At 38.6% G+C, this 20,157-nt stretch overlaps 1 protein-coding gene across 1 annotated transcript in view; it reads left to right on the forward strand.

Annotated features, from left to right (window-relative positions):
• Positions 1 to 19,647, forward strand: part of LOC308546953 (uncharacterized protein) — a gene marked incomplete at its 5' end in the record, with an annotated part of 34,755 nt that extends 15,108 nt beyond the window's left edge. The window contains one exon of the mRNA XM_081116495.1: positions 18,242 to 19,647. Within this exon, the coding sequence (XP_080972621.1) occupies positions 18,242 to 18,378 (137 nt within the window). The 3' untranslated portion in view covers positions 18,379 to 19,647. The remainder of the gene's footprint in view (positions 1 to 18,241) is intronic.
• Positions 19,648 to 20,157: the final 510 nt, after the last annotated feature.

A 20,157-nucleotide genomic window follows, 5' to 3' on the forward strand; every position in this document is an offset into this window, starting at 1 on the left:
ACTGTGGTCTGACCCGAATCTGACTTTGTTTGTGTTCATTCATTGTGTTTTAGGGTTATTTGTTCCAGGAAGTGACATTAATTACACTGACAAATATGTCACCAAACCTACCTCTTTCTATAAAGTAAATGTAGTTTATGAGAACAACAAATGTATACACCCTTTGAACCAGAAATTACCCTTCTAGGAAACAAACTTTTACAATTCAACTCATGAGTATATAAATATGTTTGTAAAGATATGCCTGCATTAGAAAAAAAGTAAACTGTATTCTCACCTTTAGAGAAATGGTTAAATAAATTAGTACACATTAATTTACTAAACCCTATCCAGACATGAAAGGAAATAATCTAGCTATATGGACTGACCTAGAAAGATGTCATGACATAACAGACTTGGAGATAAATCTAGCATGATTTATTTTTATTAAAGTTCTATTTAAGGATGGGGTAAGCTTAAGGAAAAAAATAGGAAGACTAAAATATACAACTTTATTGTGAGCAATTGTTATCTGGCAGTAGAGAGATTTCAAAAACAGCCCCAGTTCTCTAGCCTCTCTGATCCGTACCCTTGGCAATGCCACTTTGCGGTTCCTCCCGTCAGGAGTTGGAGTCCATCTCCCTGTTCCTTAAGGCTGGGTTAATAGTGGACTTGGCTTTGTACATTGAAAATGGCATGAACTATAGCATGTTGGTTTCAAGCCCAGAACTCAAGAGGCCTTTTCGCATCTCTCTCTCTATTGTTTTAAGCTGCGTCACCACCATTAGAACAAGCTCAGCTTAGAAACCAGCCGCGACCAGCAGGCTGGCTGGAGACGTACCAGCCCACCCAGCTGCGCCCAGGGGGCTGCCCAGCCACCCTGCAGGCTCTTTCCTCTCTTTTTCTCTTACCCCCACCTCCCTTCCATTTTTCTTACCTCTATCTCAATCTCTCCCCCGCCCAGGTTTTCCCTAGGAGCTCATTTGGGCGGAGAGGCGCTGCAGCCGGCGGGAGGCGCTGGGCCTGGCGGTGGCGGTGGCGGTGGCGGTGCGCGGCTGTGCTGGCGACGAAGGGCCCGGCGGGGCGCCTGGATCCTGGTCTTGGCGTCTTGGAGCTGCGGCGCTGGCCGGCTGCCGTCTCCTGCCTCCGCCTTCCTGCCCTGCCCTGCCCTGCCCTGCCCTGCCCTGCCCTGCGTGGGCGCGGGCCCCGTGCGGGCCCCGTGTCTCGGTAACCCCGGGGGTCTGCGCCCGCGGTGGTCAGGTCCCCGCGCTCCCGGGTACACGCGTGGGCGCCACGGCGGAGGCACAGCGCAGCCAGGTGCCAGGGTTCGGATTTTTTCGAACACCCGCCCACAGCAGGCGACTTCCCCTGCAGGGGTCTTCGGCCGAGACACAAAGTAGCCCACGCGGGCCTTGGCAGAGGCGCGGTCAGGCGCGGGGCGCGTGCGGGGCAGGGCGGTGTGCGGCCTGCGCCAGGCGGGCAGAGCGCGCCCGGCCCTCGCGGCTGCCACCCACGGAGCACCCTCTCTCTCTCTCTTTTCACCAAACGTAAGATTTCTTTCGAGTGGTCAGAAATGGAGTAGGATTCTCCCAGAGCCCACCACATTCCCCAGGGTTAGGCCCACAGTCACGGAGATCAGGCAAAACACTTCTTAGGCCTACAAGCAGCCAGACCCTTCATGAAGCCAGGGCCCTGGGAAAACGGTGCCAAAAATATCAGAAGAAAACAAAAGCTTTCCCCTAAAGAAAACAACGTTTTGGTACATAGTCTACTTTTTTCCTGCATTAAATTTTACCTAGCCCTATTGTTTGAGGTGGAAATATATATTATCTATCTCTATCTATCTATCTATCTATCTATCTATCTATCTATCTATCTATCTATCTATCTATCTATCATCTATCTATCTATCATCTATCTATCTATCTATCTATCTATCTATCTATCATCTATCTGTCTGTCTGTCTATCTATCTATCTATCTATCTATCTATCTATCTATCATCTATCTATCTATCTATCTATCTATCATCTATCTATATCTATCTATATCTATCATCTATCTATCTATCATCTATCATCATCACATCTATCATCTATCTATCATCTATCCATCTATCTATGGCTTTTGTCTTCTGGTGCTGGTTACACAGACAAATGAGATGTGAGCACCGGTTGCTCTCCTTGCCTGCAGGGCACATGCTCACCGGACCCCTTGGCTCTGGATATAAAGGCAGCTGAAATGGGTACAGCCTTTTACCTGCCTGGGAGGGAACATCCCGGCGGGGGCATCACACGTTTTCATTGAGACCACCGCATTCTCCCACCTGAGGGGCCTTCTCTTGGATTAGAAGTTATCATGAGTAATAATTCAGTGAGAATACAACTGAAGGGCTGTTCCAAGGACTGTAATACATGTAAAGTATCTTTTCAGAAGGCAAAGGTTAATTTCATGAGAACATGACGAGTAAGTCGAAGAGAAAAGCTGGTGGTTTTACCAGTTATAATAAACTGCAGTAGTTCACTAAATAATATCTCAGAATTCCTGTAGGTGACAATTAGCAGATCCTTTCTCGGAGATAGTGGAAACAAGCCACGGAGTTGAGCGAGATGTGGGTACACCCCCAAAGGGCCCTGAGGTCCAAAAACAATATTAACTGTAAAATAGCCCAAATAAAAATCATTTAAAGTCAGATTTCAATACGGTATTTACTTTTTAATAGAAAGCATGGAATTATATTGAGATTCATTCTGATTATTCGACACAGCGAGTAAGGATCTTTCCTTTTGTACAGCAGCGGCTTTGCTGGGCAGAGGCCTTCATCTGCCGCTACATTTCCTTGCTTCGCTCTGTAATTGTTCCCTTGTATGCCGGCTTTCCATGGCTATTGAAAGAAGCTGGGCTGCTAAGCTGATCCTTAGTTTTAACACAATGCTATGCTTAGAGTAAGATTCACAAATATTTTGAATGAGGAAATGAACAAAGCTCCAAGCTAGATAATTAAAATCACCTGATATTCTTCCTAGAAAATTGGTTAAACATATAGCACACTCAGTTCATGTTTAACCTCAGAGTAATCAGGAAATGCACATTAAATCATCAGTGATACATCACTTTTCACCTATCACGCTCAGCAGTGAATTGTAAATTGCTACAACCTTTCTAGAAAGCAATCTGGCAAAATGCATCAAGAGCCCCCAAAGAGTTCATACCCTTTGTCAGGATAATAACACATCCAAGAATCTATTCTAAGAAAATGATCGGGGAGAGATTTTTACACAAGGATATTAGTTGTAACACTATTTATATAACTGTAAAAATGTTAAGATTTTGGAAATCTTAGCATCTGAAAACAGAATTCTTAGCTGAATTATGCTACAATTGTATGGTTACATGCTGTGGAACCAATAATAATCACATGCTGGAAGAACACCTAATGACATGCAGAAAGGTTCAGCTTAGCTTTTGTATTCTGGCTCTGTGTCCGTGTATATGTGTGTATGTGTATGTGTGAGAGAGAGAAAGATTGAGAAAGAGAGAGAGATGTTTAGAAAATGCCTTCTGGCGTAAGCAAAAAATAAAAGTGCAGCTGTATATAATATATATGAACAGAAATATTTTTAATGCATCATGAAACTTCTGTAAAAGATAAAACTTTTTTTTAATATAGAATTTGAGGATTGAATTCTATAGGAAGGGCAGAAAGGGAGAAATTATGTAATAAGTAAGCAGAGGCTTGGTAATAACCTTATGTAGGGGGTAGGAAATAAACCACAGGGCTAAAGTCAGACTGGAGAAGCTCACAGCAAGAGAGGGATCACTAAAGGGCACTCCCCTCTTCAGTGGCAGGGAAAAACACTCCCTAGAGAGATGGTGAAGATGTGTGTCTATCTTGTCTTTGACACTGAGTAAAGAAAAGCAGAAAGGGAGAGAAAAAAAAAACCTTTCCTTGAGTGAAGGTATAAACTTTGCTTACACTTACTGGGGTTGAGGCCTGAATTTACATTACAAGATGAGTCTCCAAATTCCCAAGATAGAAACTTCGCTGAAGTGTTACATGTTGATGATGACCTCAGAACCCAGTGTTCCATTGACCTCCTCTTCATCCCACTGGTGAGGGAGGGTTTCCCATCCTAGGGTAACCGGGATGGCTGTACATAGAACACTCAACACTCAACAGAAAGAAAGCAATTTATTAGTCACTTATACTCACAGCCTGGGGAAGGAGGACACTGTCATTCAGGGTCACACAGGGGTTGCACTTGAAAACAGAGTGAACAAACAAGAGCTGTGAGAGGCAGTCTCTGCAGTATTAAGAGGCTGGGATGACCCTGTTTCCTGTGAGAGGGCGTAATTGGCTTGTTTGAATAACTGTAGGCTGACAGGGAACTGATGCCTGCTATTCAGGGATAAGCGGGCATTTTGCTTGGTCTCCATGGTAAGTAAGGTTGTTTGGCAAGGGGATGTTATCCAAAGGAGTAGAAGGAGGGAGGAGAGTTTCAGTTAGGCCATTTGAAGCCCTCCAGATTTCAGATATCAAGGCAGAACATAATATTGAATCTTAATTCCAGGCCTTAACCACACCCAGAAGAAGCAAAAGCATATTCTCCTTGGAAAAATGCACTTAAAAACCAAGTTCAGGGAATTCCCACAGCTGACATTGCAGAATGTATTTCTAGACACAGGAGAAACCAAACTATCTGAGAGAGAGTCATACTAAACAAAAAATTAATTACTAGATTTTAAAATTAGCTGATAAAAATATGAAACAATGTGTTTAACGTGTGTTTTAAAAGGTAGTATAAAAGTATGACAATAAAGAGACTACCAAAATTGACCAGTGAGATTTGATAAATAAATTAGAGATACTAGAAATGAAATTAGAAACTGAACAAACTGATTAAATAGTAAATTAGAAATAGTTGTAGAAGAAATTAGCAAACTGGAAGCGCTATATAAAAAAATGAGAGATTAGGAGACTTGCATAATAGAGTGAGACAGTCCAATAAGTGTCTAGTCAGTGTTTCGGGTTATAACAGAAAGAATGAGAAAGAAGAAATATTTAAATCTATAAATACTGAAAAACAATAAACTTTAAATTTAGGAAGTTCAATGAATCATAAGGAATAATGAAAACAGAGTTAAAAAAACAAGGAGAAGTTTCTTAACACAAGCCAAACAGAATTCTGAGCAATTTGCTTAGATTGACTCCTTTATCATCATAACATGTGAAGTAACTGAGGCACAGAAAATTAAAATAATACATCCAAGGTTTCATGGCCAGCAAATTACAGTTACAGGCTCGCTCCTGAGTTCATTCTCTTAACCACTATATGATATTGCCTCTCGAAGAGAAGCTCAAGTAGGTACATCTCCATGAAATGGCAAAAAGCGAAAGCAGACAACCTACAAAGGAAAGATAATTAAACAGATAGCTGGCTTCTCAACCATCATAGAGGCCAAAAGAAAAGTGCTTGGAAAAAAAAACCGTTTTTACCTTTTAAGAGTGAATTACCTTTTAAGAGTGAAGGTAAAATGGAAGACATTTTAGGTGAATAATAATGTAGAAAATTTATTACTCTCAAGAATACCCCCCAAACCAAAAACAAACAAAAAAGCATATAGTGCAAGTGGAAGGATAGATGATCCTGAAAGAAAGTATATTTCTAAGTCAGCAGAAGGAGAATGTAGGATGAGGGCAGAAGGCACAAAAATTCAATAAATCTAAAATAACCACACGAAAAAATATTAAAGAATACAAATATTCATCTAGACTCAATTAAAAAATGATAGGCAATAAAGTAAACTGCAATAAATGTCAACAATATCTAAAACAGAAGGACACAGAAAGACTAAAGCATGGAAAAACATACACCAGCAAATCTAAGCGTGCCATGAAGCTGTTTGTCTGTTCCCAGGTCTGTTTCTCTCTTCCCCTTGCTCTGCTGTTTATCACATGGACCACTATTCCCAGGTTACCTTGCTCTCTGGCTTAGTGTGATTTTGGCAAATGGGAAGCTCTCACAGAAGACAAGAGGACCAAAGGAAGGAAGAAGACAGTTATTTCTCTTTTTAAATTTTTTTTTATTGATATTAGAGAGAGAAGAAGGAGAGAGAGAAAGATCGATGTGAGAGTGAAACACTGATCAGCTGCCTCCTGCATGCCCCCTACCAGGGACTGAGCACACAACCCAAGCATGTGCCCTGACTGGGAATTGAACCAGCAACCTTCCAGTGCACAGGATGATGCCAACCAACTGAGCCACACCAGCCAGGACAAGACAGTTATTTCTAATAGGGGATCTAGCAGCTTCTTTTCTCTGTGGCTCTACTTCCTTTAGAAAGCCTCTCCCTCTGTATTTTTTGATCCTGATGGGTAGCTCCTGCCTTGGTCTAGCTCCCGGCTGATAGAACCTTCTTCTGGACTCTGGAATGACCTCCTCTCACTATATTTCCAGTAATAGGGATAGTAATATCTTGCTGCTGCTAACCTCTAGGTTGCCTTACTGGTCCTTCTTTGCCTCTCAGTTCTTCAGTCACCTGTGTAACCAATTCTTGGTATTAAATCTCTTTTGGTTGAAATAGCAAGAGTGGTTTTTGTTTGCTTGTAAAAAAACAAGTTAGAGTACTTATATTAATATCAGGGGAAAACTTTAAGTCCAGAAATGATTACTAGTGATAGTCACTATATTTAATAAAAATAAATTGACTAGAAATATAAAATTATATTTCTATGCACCTGATAAAATAGCATAATAAAATAAAATAAAAATCAATAGGACTTCAAAGAAAAATTTGAAAATCAACTATCATAGTAGGAAATGTTAACACTCTTCTTTCAGATTGGCCAAAACAAAAAATTGGGGTATCAAGGATTTAAACAATGTAATGAACAAGCTTGAATGAACATTTAGAAACTGAAGGATAGAGGGCAATTATAAAATTTGAGCATATATTATGAGCATAAATTTGAGCATATTTTGTTTTTGTAAATTTTCTAAATTGTTTGACTCAGGCTGAGACCTTTTATGCCTTAGGGGGGACCTCTGTAAGAGAGATATCCCTCTGAGCTCTCAGCTGCTATATGTCTATGCAAGGACAGCCCATTTTGAGTCTCCACCCCTCCCATAAGTCTCAACATGGCTTCTTCTGCATATCCTTAGTTACAGGACTTCTGGTCATTCAGATGATTATCCAGGTTGATTGCTCTATAATTTGGTGGTAATTTTGATGTGGTCATGGGAGAAGGTGAGTGTGGCTTCCATCTACTTTACCTTCTTGGTTGGACTCTAATAATAAAATTTTCTAATGACACTCAGTCATTCCCAGAAACCAGATTTACGTAGAATTTATATGTTACAGCTGTCAAGCTATTTTCACATCATCATTTTATTTACTCTCCACAGAAATAAAGATAATTATTGTTCACCTTATTTTCTGTGCAGTCTTGTGCAAATTATTAAATCTTTCCGCTCTGTGGCTTCTTCATTTTAAAATATGCATAAGAGTACTTATTTCTGTTAAAGTAAGTACTATTTCTTTGGTGAAAACAGTCACTTAGTTTTGGTGACAAACCTGAAAACAGGTGTGCCACTGTATAAATCACTGAACAATGATTTCTTCTAGTTAACACATTATGCATGCTCTTTCAAGCAGTAAGATATTATCATTTTCTCACATCATTGTCACTATCGTATAGACTTTGCTCTGTAGATATACAATATGCTATGGAATATCAAACAGAAAATGCATTATTCTGTCTAAGAGAATGAAGACTTCCATGCATCATAACACTTGAATTAAAATTTTAAAGACAAAATATTTGGCTATGTGGACAAAGTTTTGGAGGAAAGGTGGAGAAGGTCATCTTATTTGAGTAGAGATTTCATCCAAGAAATGAATGTCTTTTCTCTTTTATATGTATGATTCTTTCCAACTTTTTATTTCTGAAATGATACAAGGTTCGCACTCATTATGAATGAGTAAATTCAAGGGGCCAGTCAACAAAAGGGAAATGTGCAGGAGCAGTGATGTTCATTTACTCATTTAACAAATATGTACTGTCTGTCATGTCCCAGACACTGCTCCAGGTGCCAGCGGTGCCATGGGGAGCAAAACAGACAAGGTCCCTTCTGTCATGGAGCTTATGTGTAGTCTGGGAGACATACAGTAATCAAATAGCAGTGACATACAGTAATTTCAGATCGTGATAAGTAAGAAAATAGAACTTGACAGGGGACGCACATTTTAATAATGTGATCGAGGAAGGCCTTTATGAAGAGATGATACTTGAGCTAGAATTTGGGAAACACAGAGAGCCAGGCATGTGAGGATCTGAGAGAAAGGGGTCAAAGCAGAGACCATGATTTGGGAGAAAGTTAAGGAACTTTGAAGAAACCCAAGGAAGCTGTGCACTGGAGCTGACTGGGTGGGTGGGAGAATATTGGGAAGTGAGGTTGGTTATATGGGCCAGGCTAGAATTGCCAGAACACTGCATTCCCTGGTAGACAGCAGGCCTGGCCGTGGTGGTGGTGGGCCAGCTCCAGCAGCAGCTGCCCAGAGTGGAGCAGAAGCCTGCAGTGGCTCCCGCAGGCAGGTCTGAGGGCAGCTGAGGGGGTGGCAGCCGTCAGTCATCAGGTTCTCCTGGGGAAGGGCACATCAGTAGCTCCTACCTTCCCGAGAGAAGATTTCCAAGCAGATACTCAGGGGAGCCCAGCCGGGATCAGATTAGAGTCAAGGACCTTTGTGAGCTTCATCACCTAACACAGAATATGACCTTTTCCTGTCTATACTGGTGGGCTTTCTAGAATATAAACTCTAGGAGGGTAGGATTTTGTTTCATTCATAGCTGTATGTCCAGGACCCAGAACATTTCCTGACATCTAACATTTCAGCAAATAAAAAATGATGGTAGCTAAGGTTCCTGATTTTTCCTATTATTAATGTGGACTGGTAATATAAGAGTTAATATCATTTTTTGAAATAAATTCTTTAATTTAGCTACATTGTTCCAGATTGCCAATATGTATATAAAACACAGCCAAATGTTCCTGTCTATCTAGTCATATCTTATCAGTGTCAGCCAAACACAAAGCCTCATTGTCGAGATATTTTTCAAGAGACATTTTCTTCAGCGATAATGAAATCTGAAAATGGGAATTCTATCAACTTCAAGACTTTTCTTTGTTAAAATATATCAAAGTCTAAGTTTTGTTTCAGTATAATTATCAATTAAAACTTCCAACCAAGGAAGTAATTTTTCCCCCGTTAAGCATGATTGAATTAGGAAACGTAAGGAAAGCACTTAAAACAAAATAAGAATGTCACTTGGTAGTTTATTAAGCTTTTGGCTCTGATATGCAGCCCAGAGAAGTCATTCTCTGTCTTCATGGATGAAAGGACTGGAACTGACAGAATTCATGAGCATGAAAATGTCTGTGTCATGCTTTGTGGAAGGTCAGTTACTTCAACCAATTTCTAGTACTGTTAGGAGGTAGGAGATGATCATTCTAAGAGTAGCTATAAATCCTCAGCTCTCTGTTGTCTTAGGGTATGTATGCCTGCCTACCTGTGACATAGAAGGAAGTTATGATAATCTCCACTCTTGGTCTAAGAAGAGTTACATGTCTAAACCATTTCAGAAACACTTATATTATTGACCTGTCAGATTACGCTTGTAAATTTTCAGCATCTAGATCACTTACAAAATCATATACCATCAAAACCAAAACTGTTCCATTAATGACTATCATTTAAAGAGTTTATAACATTATTTTCAGCACAACTAATATTAACTGTGAGTCTGCTTACAGCAATATAGTTTTGATACTTTTTAAGTAATTTCTATTTCTTTTTATTTATACAGATGATCATGCTATACAAGTGAACAGGAAATAAATCTTAGTTGGTAAGGGAAATGCTAACACCAAAAAAATGTTTAGATACAAACTACATTGTAATGATTGTTATGCCAGTCTTACTATATAGACTGTTATTCTAGAATTAAGACGCCAACGAAACAATCCAATTGTGCAAAAGCAGATGTTTCGAAAAACTTATAAACTTAGTAAAAACAAAAAGTGTCAACTTAAACTGAGTGCTGAAATTGGCATAGAAGTGAAATGTTCTTTCAAGCATTTAGAACCTTTTCCTTTGTCGTGATAAATGTGGTACCCATTACACTGCTTCTGTTTTGGCACTGCATCAATATGAATCATGAAGTCAGGAAAATACATAATAACTGCAGACGGGAAAACATGAAAGCACTCACTACATTGTTAGCAAGTCTATACGGAGAAAAAAATTTAGTAGTGGAATTCCTCATTCTAAATTTGATGTTGGAGAAAAAAGTTATCACCTGTCAAAATATATTTAGATCTGTCTAGTTCTCTCTACTTCCACATAAAAAGCCTGGTCCAGGCCACTACCACCTCTTTGGCAATCGCCTTTTAGCTTGTCTCTGCCTTCACTCTTGTCTCTCCATCATCCATTCTCCAACAGCAACCATAATCATCTTTTCAAAATGTGGTTTGGAACAATTCACTTTCTTGCTTAAAACTACCCCAATGTTCTCTTCACAGGAGATACCAACTCAACTCCCTTCTCTTGGCCTAGAAGGTCTCATCTGACCTGGCCCCTGGTGACAATTCTCACTCCTTATTAGAGTCTGTCCTGCTCACTAGACTCCAGTCACACTCACCTTTTTTCAATCCTCATATACACCAAGGTCTTCCATGCCTCAAGACCTTTGCATTAGCTTTCACCTCTGTCTGGAAGGTTCTCCTTCTATCTAGAGCTCCTCAGAGCTGCCTCTTTGTCTCCATTTAGCTCTCAGCTTAAATACCAATACTTAAATATCAATCCTGGCCTCTCCATCTCAAGTCACTACCTGGTCACATCACTCAGATATTTTTATCATAGCTATATTGCTACCTGATTTATTTCTTGCTTTTTAACTTGTTTACTTATTTACTGTGTATCACACATACTAGACATTTATTAGAACTCGGTAACTCTATTCATTTTTTAAACCTTTTAAAGGCTCCAAGATGTAGTGATATCCCATATTTAATTCCTAATACTGGGATTTGTGTCTTCTCTACTTTTAGTCTTGTTGGTTTTACTAGAGACTTTTATTTCTATTGATTTTTTTCAAAGAATTCGCTTTTTGTTTTATTGATTTTTTTCTCTACTGTATTCCTATTTTCAGTTTCATTCATTTCTGCTTTTATCTGCATTCTTTCCTCCTACTTTCTTTGGGCTCATTTTGCTCTTGTTTTTCTGGTTTCTCAGTAGGAACTTAGGTTATTAAGATGAGACTTTTCCTCTTTTTAATGTAAACATTTACCACTATAAATTTACCTTTCAGCACTGCTTAAGTTGCATCCCCTATATTTTGATACATTTTGTTTTCATTTTCATTCTGTTTTATGTAGTTTTAAATTTCTTTTGAGACTTCCTCTCTGACATGGAATAATTGGAAATATGTCTTTCTCCACATGTTCAGAAATTTTCCCGTTTTCCTTCTATTTACTTATTTCTATTTTTATCCTACTATGGTAGAGAACATACTTTGTATGATTTCAATTTATTGAGGTTCATTTTTATGGCCCAGGATATATTCTACCTTGGTAAATGTTTCATGGACTTAAAAAAAAATGTATTCTGCTGTTGTTTGGTGAAGTGTTCTATGTATTTCAGTTAGATGCTGCTGGTTGTATTGTTCAATTCTTCTATCTTCCTGCTGATTCTGTCTAGTTCTATTAGTAGCTAAGAGTGGGATGGGGAGCTCCAAGTATAATGTGGATTTCTCTGTTTCTCCTTTTAGTGCTGTTTCTGCTTCAAGTATTTGGAAGCTCTTTTTTTTTTTTTTTTGGATATGTACACATTTAGTATCATTATGTTTTTCTGGTGGATTGATCTTTTTTTAATCATTGTAATGTTCCTCTGTAATGGTAATTTCTTTTTTCTGAAATCAACTTTATTAGATATTAATATAACAACTTCTGCTTTTTGACGGGGTAACAGCTTTACTGAGATATAATCCATATATTCACTCACTTGAAGTGTACAACTCAATAGTTTTTATTATATTTATAATGTCATGCGACCATCACCACAATCAATTCTAGAATATTCTCATTGCTCTAGAAGGAAATCCCATAGTCTTTAGCCATTGCCCCCCAATTCCCTCATTCTCTTCAACCTCCAAGTCAGTTCTATCAAACCACCACTAATCTGCTGTTCTATTTCATATAAAAATAATAAATTAGTACTTGGTTTTTGTGATGAATTTTTCACTTGGAAGACTGTGTTTAAGCTTTACCCATGACAGCATGTTATCAGTGCTTCATTCCGTTTGTGGCTGAATAACACTGTATGCACGGACCATATTTCGTTCATTCATTCATCAGTTGACAGACACTTGGGTTGTTGCCACTATTGGGCTAACATGAATGACGCTGCTATGAATGGTCACATACACGTTTTTGTGTGAGAAAATGTTTTAATTTCTCTTGAATATATACCTAGGAATAGAATTGCTGTGTCAAAGGGTAATGCTATTTCCACTTTTTTTAGAACTATCAGAATGTCTTCCAGAAGGCTGCAATATTTTGCAGACTCCAATTCATCCATTTCCTTATCAACACAGGCTGTCGTGTCCGACTTTGATTCTGGCCATTCTACTGAGTATGAATGACATTTCATTGTGATTTTAATTTGCATTTCCTTAATGACTAATAATTTTGAGCATCTTATTTATGTGTTTATTGGCCATTGTATATCTTCAGAGAAATGTCTATTCCAACCCTTTCCTCATTTTTATATTGGCTTATTTGTCTTTCTTTCATTGAGTTCTACAAGTTTTTTATATATTCTAGGTATAATTCTCTTATAATATATATTTTTGTACTATATATATATATAATTTGCAAATATTCTCTCCTGTTCAGGTGGATTGGGCCACGTGTCCCCCATTCTTCATGGAACTACATTGAAATACATTGAGGTTGTTATTTTTAGCCATTAGCAGACTCTAATATATGTTTTAGTATTTATCCAAGTACTGTCATGATTACTCTCTCTCTGGGTATATAACCTGCAGTTGTGAAAAATGATGAATAACCAGCAATTCTCTCATTTTTATAAATTCCACACAAATAAAGCCATACATATTTATTAATTTTTAATCCTATGTGAGATTACCAAATTCCATGCTGAGGGGGTGCATTCCCTAAGGAGTTCTTGCCTTCTAAATAGTAGACCAAACATCATAAAAATATACTTGTGTTCATTGATTTTACCCAAACTTCTCTGAAGATGCCAAAAGATGCCTGGAAACCAATGTCACATGGCAGTTTGGATTTTTGAAGTAAGTCTTATACAAAAGCCCCATAGTCTTTCACGGACTCAAGGACACTTTTTCAGCAATTCTCTTTTTTCTCTTCTACATCATTAATATTTTTACACTCTGATGAATCTTTCCATTGCTATTTCAACACACTGTTCTTTTTCTCATGTTATGTAAAAATTCTCTTGACATCGCATTTGCATGCTTTATATCACTATTTCTTGGCTCTTCTTGAAAGAGAACTTCTCAAATAGTGATTTATATTTCGATTTCTTCAATTTTCCTGTTCACATTTTCACCCAATTACCTCCAAGTCAAGCTTTTACTCTTACCAACCCACTGCATGACTCTCCTCAAGATCAACAGACCTCCATGTTACTAAATTCGATCGTCGGCTCTCTGTCCTTTGATTGCAAGCTCCTTATTGGCAAACTTTCTCACTTAGATCTGAGAACGACTCTCCTTAAGTTTTCTTATGTCACTGGCTAGTCCTTCTCAGCCTCCTGTTCTGTTTTGCTTTTCTTCACAATATCTTAATATTATAGTGCTTTAGTTTTTGTTCTTGATCTTTTACATTCTCTATTTACACTCACATATTTGGTGATCTTATCTAGTCTCGTATCTTTAAAACTAGCCACAGACTAATAGTTCCCAAATTAATGTCTCCAGGGTGGAACTCTTTCTTAGATCCCAGAAAGAGATCCAACACTCATATATCCAACCACTCAGTGGGTGTCTCCACTCGAGTGAACAATAGATAAAACATCTCAAACTCAAGATGTCCACAAATGCGCTCTTGATTTTTTCTTTACTCTCTCTACTGAGAGTCTTGCTTATCTCATTTGAAGGCAACTTTTTATTTCCAACTTACTTGGGGAAAAGACGTTGGAAAAAGACCTATTCTTGAGTGTTCTCTTTAACACTCTTCCACCAAGTCTTCAGGAAAACCCCTTGGCTCTATCTTCACAATATATCCGGAGTCCAAATACTTTTTACCACCTCCACTCTTACTCTACTTCCAAGCTGACCTCCCTGCTTCAATTCTTGTGTCTCTACACTCTATTCTCAACAGCAGACAGATTAATTCTTATGAAATGGGAATTAATCATATGACTTCTTTCCTAAAATCTTTCCAGTGGCTGCTCATTTTATAGGCATTGAGGCCAAAGTTCTACAGTGACATATGAAATCATATTTTCAGGTTTCTGGTTACCTATTTGGCCTCATTCTCTACTGTTTTATCTCTTGTCCACTTTGCTCTGCCCACTGTGTCTCCCTTGCTTCCTTTTGAACATGCCAGGCAGTATCTTAGTTTGCATACACTCTCTTTCCTCTGATAACAATGCTCTTCCCTCAGTTACCAGACTCTTTCAACTTCAATTTTAACTCAAATGTCAACTTTCCAAAGTGGCCTATACTGATGACCTTATTTAAAATTGCAACCACTGCTTCCCCTGTTCCAGTTGTTCCAGTCCCTTATCTTGTTCTATTTTTTTTTTTGGCCTTGCACTTGTAACCTTGTAATACCCTCTATAATTTGCCTCTTTATTATGCTTAATAGTTATTAACAGCCTCTACTCCCTCCTGCCACCCCTAGAATATAAATTCCACAAGAGCAGAAATCTTAGTCTGTTTTGTTCACTAATGGATTCAAGACCCCACCACAATGCCTGGCATATAATGCACACTCAATATATATTTATTAACTGAGTGAGTAAATGAAACTTCCATCTGAGAAAGTAAAAATCATCATCAAAGATACTAGAAATGATCATTCCTAATTTTTACAAATTAGTGACTTTGATTTTGTTTACATAAAAAAATCTATCAGCCAATAAATCATGAGAAGATTCACAAAAACACCAAAATACATAGACTAATAGTAAACTTGTAACTAGCCAGTGTTATTTTTCTAATCTGAATCTGAGGAATTTTACCAACAACAGAAGATCTTGGATGCTGCGGCATAAACAAAGCCAAAATTCCAGCCTGATTGGGTTTTGCAATTCAGAATATAAACAAATCAAGTCTTAATGACTATTTTCAATAGTTATTAAGGCACATTGTTTGAATTAATATCATAAATCATACTTGGAATGCATTCTTGGTTTACTTTATTATCCCTGTGGGGGCATAAATGGAACTATTGATTGGCTTTAAATTGTTATCTGAACATTGCTTAAACTTGTAGTTTCTAAGCTAATGTTTCTCAAAATGTGTTCCAAGAAACATTAACAGGCCTTTGATGAAAACGTGGGGTCCAAGCCCACGTAAGTCTGGAAGATACCACTTTAAAAAGGTTTCTTGATTATGGGACTGATTGGAATTTCCAAATTTGATGCATGCCTCAGATTCAGAATCATCTTCCATTTTGGGTAATGAAGCTATGTACAAGTAAAAATATGGTCAAGTATCAGATTTTTAGTCATATTTGTGATTGTGCCATTCATTTCCTCACAAATCATTACTTAGCGATAACACACTTGTAGAACATTAGCTATGAGTAGGAAGGTTTGCCAATCGATGTCTGGACAGAAGACATAGGAAAGCTAGGTGGAAAGATAACCATTTGTAGAGCACTAAGGTAGAGGGCTTGGATATCATGATTTGATGGAAATGATAAGCAGGGAAGGAATAGAGGCTGAGGAAAAGATAGAGTGACAGTTGAGAACAAAAGAACCATAATGAATGGTTCTTTTAATTCATGATATGCAGCCAGAACCCAGATTTGGGGCAAAAGAGAAAGCCCTGTGGAGGCCTGTGAGCTTGTGCTGTGTTGAAAGTGAACAAGAGGCAGGGTCCTGCTCTATTTTCACTCCATATCTCTTACGTTTGTGTTAAAATGATCGAGAGTAAACAAAATGCGCATCTCATACAACATGGTTGCTTTCTTTTTCTTATTAAAAGAGCAAACAGTCTCAGAAAATCAGATTTTGTGACATTTATTCTTCTTTACCACCAAAACACAGTCAGTGTTTGTTCTCAGACTCCAAAGGACATCTGAGTAGTAACTTCCGTGACATCATTGAAAAAACATAATTTATATCATGACATATTGCTTAAAGACAGTAACAGGACAAAGAGGGCCTGTCATTTGGGGAAGATGTAAGTCAATAAATCTCAACCAGTTATTAGTTGCATTTATTGGTGAAAAGGACAGGTTCTACTTTGGCTCAATATTGAGCACGTTTATTTCGGGCCTGCAGAATGACACTATATCAAGATGTCTCTTAGTTTTGAAAATGATTACTTATCTTCGAATATGTTGTTAAATGGCCTATAAATAATTACATACTTTTGATATTTAGCTTGTTCAACTAGCTTACCCTGTTCCTTAGGATGATCAGTTTTAAGCAGGTTTGCTCTAAATTTATAAAAAGAGAGTATTTGGGAGTGTGGAATATTATTCAAATAAGAGCTGTATTTTGACCAACTGTTTCTCTCAGCATATCATCTGGTAGTTAATTTCTGTAATTTATCAGGATACTTACTTAGCTCTGATATCTATTATTGGATTACTATTTCCAGAACTTTTCAGTAGATGCTACTGAGAAACAGTCAACTGGATGCCTTTTCCTCCTTGGGCACTAGTCTTAACAGTAGCTTCTGTGGAGTCAGGACTTTCAATGGAAGGGGACAGTTTTCCAGCCCAGTGACTTCTCTGGGTTGTATAGAGTTGCCTTGCATTTAAGGGAGAGAGACTGTAACTACAACAGCTACTCCCAGCTTAGTTCATTGCTTCTGCCACCTGCCTTCTGGCTTAATGTTGGAAGCAAGAAGCATGCAATTAAGTATGAGGAAATGAAAATAAATGACACCGTTCATTGCACATTACAAAGTGCCTGGCAGAAAGAATGCTGTTTTTAGAGACCCAATCGCCCTGCAGAAAATGTGCCTCTGCCTGAGAAAATGCTGGGGACTGCAACAGTGACCCAGGTTTTCTCTATCACCTATTGTTGCTGTAAGCCAAATAAATTGCAGGTACAACACTATAAATGCCCAGGGCATTCACAGTTTAATGGCTTGTAGAGAGTCAACAATTAAATTTGAGTACAAGGGAATATGGTCACAGTGACATGTTTCAGCTGATTTTGTAAGGTAAATTCTGTAAAAAGTAATGACTTTTAAGTAAATGATTCCTTTTTGAATGATCAATCATTTGGAAATCGTTTTGTAAAATAACAAATATTGAAGTTCCAATTTATTTTCAAAATAATTTCTTTGAAAATGCTTAAGTGAGCTGCTCTGGGTTTACTTAGTGAAGGAATGTGCAGTTCATTTGTGCTAAATAGACATCAGAGAATAGTCCTAGACAAGTGGCTTATTCTATCCATGGACAGTCTGCCTCCTTTCCAATGAAGAATTGAGAGCAGGAAGTGCATTGCTCTTGGACATACAGTTTGGGAGAGCTCGGCTGATCTGGCAGAGAATCTCAGAAGCCTTTAATTTCATACTGAGATTTAATCTAGTTAATAAAGGCACATTTGAGATGAGTATATCATTTCACAGAGAGAACAGCATTACAAATCATTCTACCATACAGATTTAGTACATGCTGCAGAAAAACTGCAGAACAATTTGTTGTACGTGATAGTTTTAAACTATCAGGAGGGTTGGGGAATTTGTAGGGTATTTAAGGAACTGAGGAATGGCTTTCATAATGAACCCATCATCACTATTTGGAGGAAGCCCAGGTCACAAAAAGTGGAGCATGCAGGTCTGTTCATTTTACAGAAACGTGCCCAGGCAGGCAGAGGAATAAGCTCTGGCCAGCATTCCAATGGTGATCTGCATGGAAAATGGTCTTTCTGACACTGGAAAGGACAGAATACTAATACTTGATGTTGTAAACTAATTCTTCAATTTTTAAGCTGTTTATTCTAATTCAAATTTTGATGTTAAATTGCTCAGCAAGTGAAGAACAGACATTAAGGGTTCATGTGATGGATGGTATGATGGCCTGGGACATGCTGCTGCACCAGAACAACTTCATCAATGAAGAACTTTCCCTGCTGGGAGTGCTGTGGGAAGATGGCTCTCTGCTGTAGCTACTCCGCCAGGCTACCTTGGCTGAAGACGATTGCCTCATTGGAGAACATATCTCCTTTCAATGACTGATCAATGTTGGTGAGTAAGGGTCTGGCCCACTTGCTCTAATTCAGAACTAAAGATTTGGTAGGAATGCAATTGAAAAATTGGTAACAAGGAGATCTGGGAAAGGTATATGGATAGATTTCTCCAAATGGTAGCAGGATGTGAAGATAGCTGTGTCCCACGTGAATGCTTAGCATTGGTGATTTCGGCAGAAGTGGATAAGATGACTCGTTTTGTTGATATAAGTCACCTTTCTTTAGCTACTTCTGTCATTGCCCAATAGACCCAGGAGCAAAGTGGCCATGGTAGCAGGATGGAGTATACACACGGGCACAGGAACATGAATGATCACTCACCAAGCTAACCTGACTACAACCACAGCCGAGTGCCTAATCTGCCAGCAGCAAAGACCAACAGAGTCTCCAATATGACACTGGAGTCTAGGGTGATTAACCAGCTATTTTGACGGCAGTATGATTACACAGTACCACTTCCATCACGGAAGGGGCAGTGTTTTGTTCTTGACGGAATAAATTATTACTCTGGATATGGATTTGATTTCTCTACCTGCAATGCTTCTGCAAAAAACACCATTTGCAAACTTACAGAATGTCTTGCTCATTGGCATAGTATTAGACACGTTATCTCTTCCCATCAAGGACCTTATTCATAGCAAAAGAAGTGAGCAATGGGCACGTACTCATGGACTTCACTGGTCTTAACCTTGTCCCCCACTATTCTGAAGCAGCTTACTTGATAAAATGGTGTAGGAGCCTCTTGAGGAAGACTCAGTCATGGCATCAATTAGGTGGCAATGCTCTGCAAGCACTGGGGCAGGGCAATGTCCCCCAGGAGGCAGTATATGATCTAAATCAGTATCCAATACATACATATTGCTCTTCTCTCCAGAGCTAGGATTCACACATCCAGGAGCCAAGGGATGGAAACTGGAATTACTTCACTCACCACACACTGTTGTGCCCACTAGTCAAAATGTTTCCTACTGTTGCTGGTCCTGAGGTCATAGTTCCAAAGGGAGGCATGCGTCTACAGGGGACCCAAGAATTACTTTATTGAACTAGAAGTTAATACTGTCACCTGGTTTAGAAGGATCTGTAAAATTCCAAATTTACTCTCTTTCCTGGATGCAGAGTTGTCTCCCATCTATCCCTTTGACCTCTGACCAATGTTTGCTTTCTGTGACTATACTTATATTTACAGAAAGAGAGAGAGACGGGAGCGGGGGGGGGGGGGGGGGGCGGGGGGAGGGGGAGAATACACGAAAGTGAGCAAACTCCTTCTTAGTCAATTTTTAAGAAAATGAGTGACATTATTTCTGTAATTCATAGCAGCAACTACATGGCAGGAAAAGCCCAGGCTTTGAGCCAAATGGGCAGCTGTGTTCAAATTCCAGTTCCTTGATTTACTAAATTACTTAATTTTCTGGAACTTAGTTTTCTCATCTGTCAAACAGGAATAATGACACTGCTATCCATCTATGTTGTGAGTGTGAAATAATTAAATAAGGCCAAGTGTGTTATAGACTCAGCATAGTGCCTGGTCAGTCATGAGGAGAGGCAGTCCTGATTTGTGCTTGTTGTCTTATAATAATTATTCATAATGATATTAATTAGTACTTATAACTGTATCAGTGATTATATTAATTACTAATAGCACCCCCTTTCAACCTCAGAAGTTAGGATGATAAATTCTATGTTCACTCTAATTACTGT

Source organism: Miniopterus schreibersii (assembly GCF_964146895.1).
Source record: "Miniopterus schreibersii genome assembly, chromosome: 17".
Taxonomy (NCBI): Eukaryota; Metazoa; Chordata; class Mammalia; order Chiroptera; family Miniopteridae; genus Miniopterus; species Miniopterus schreibersii.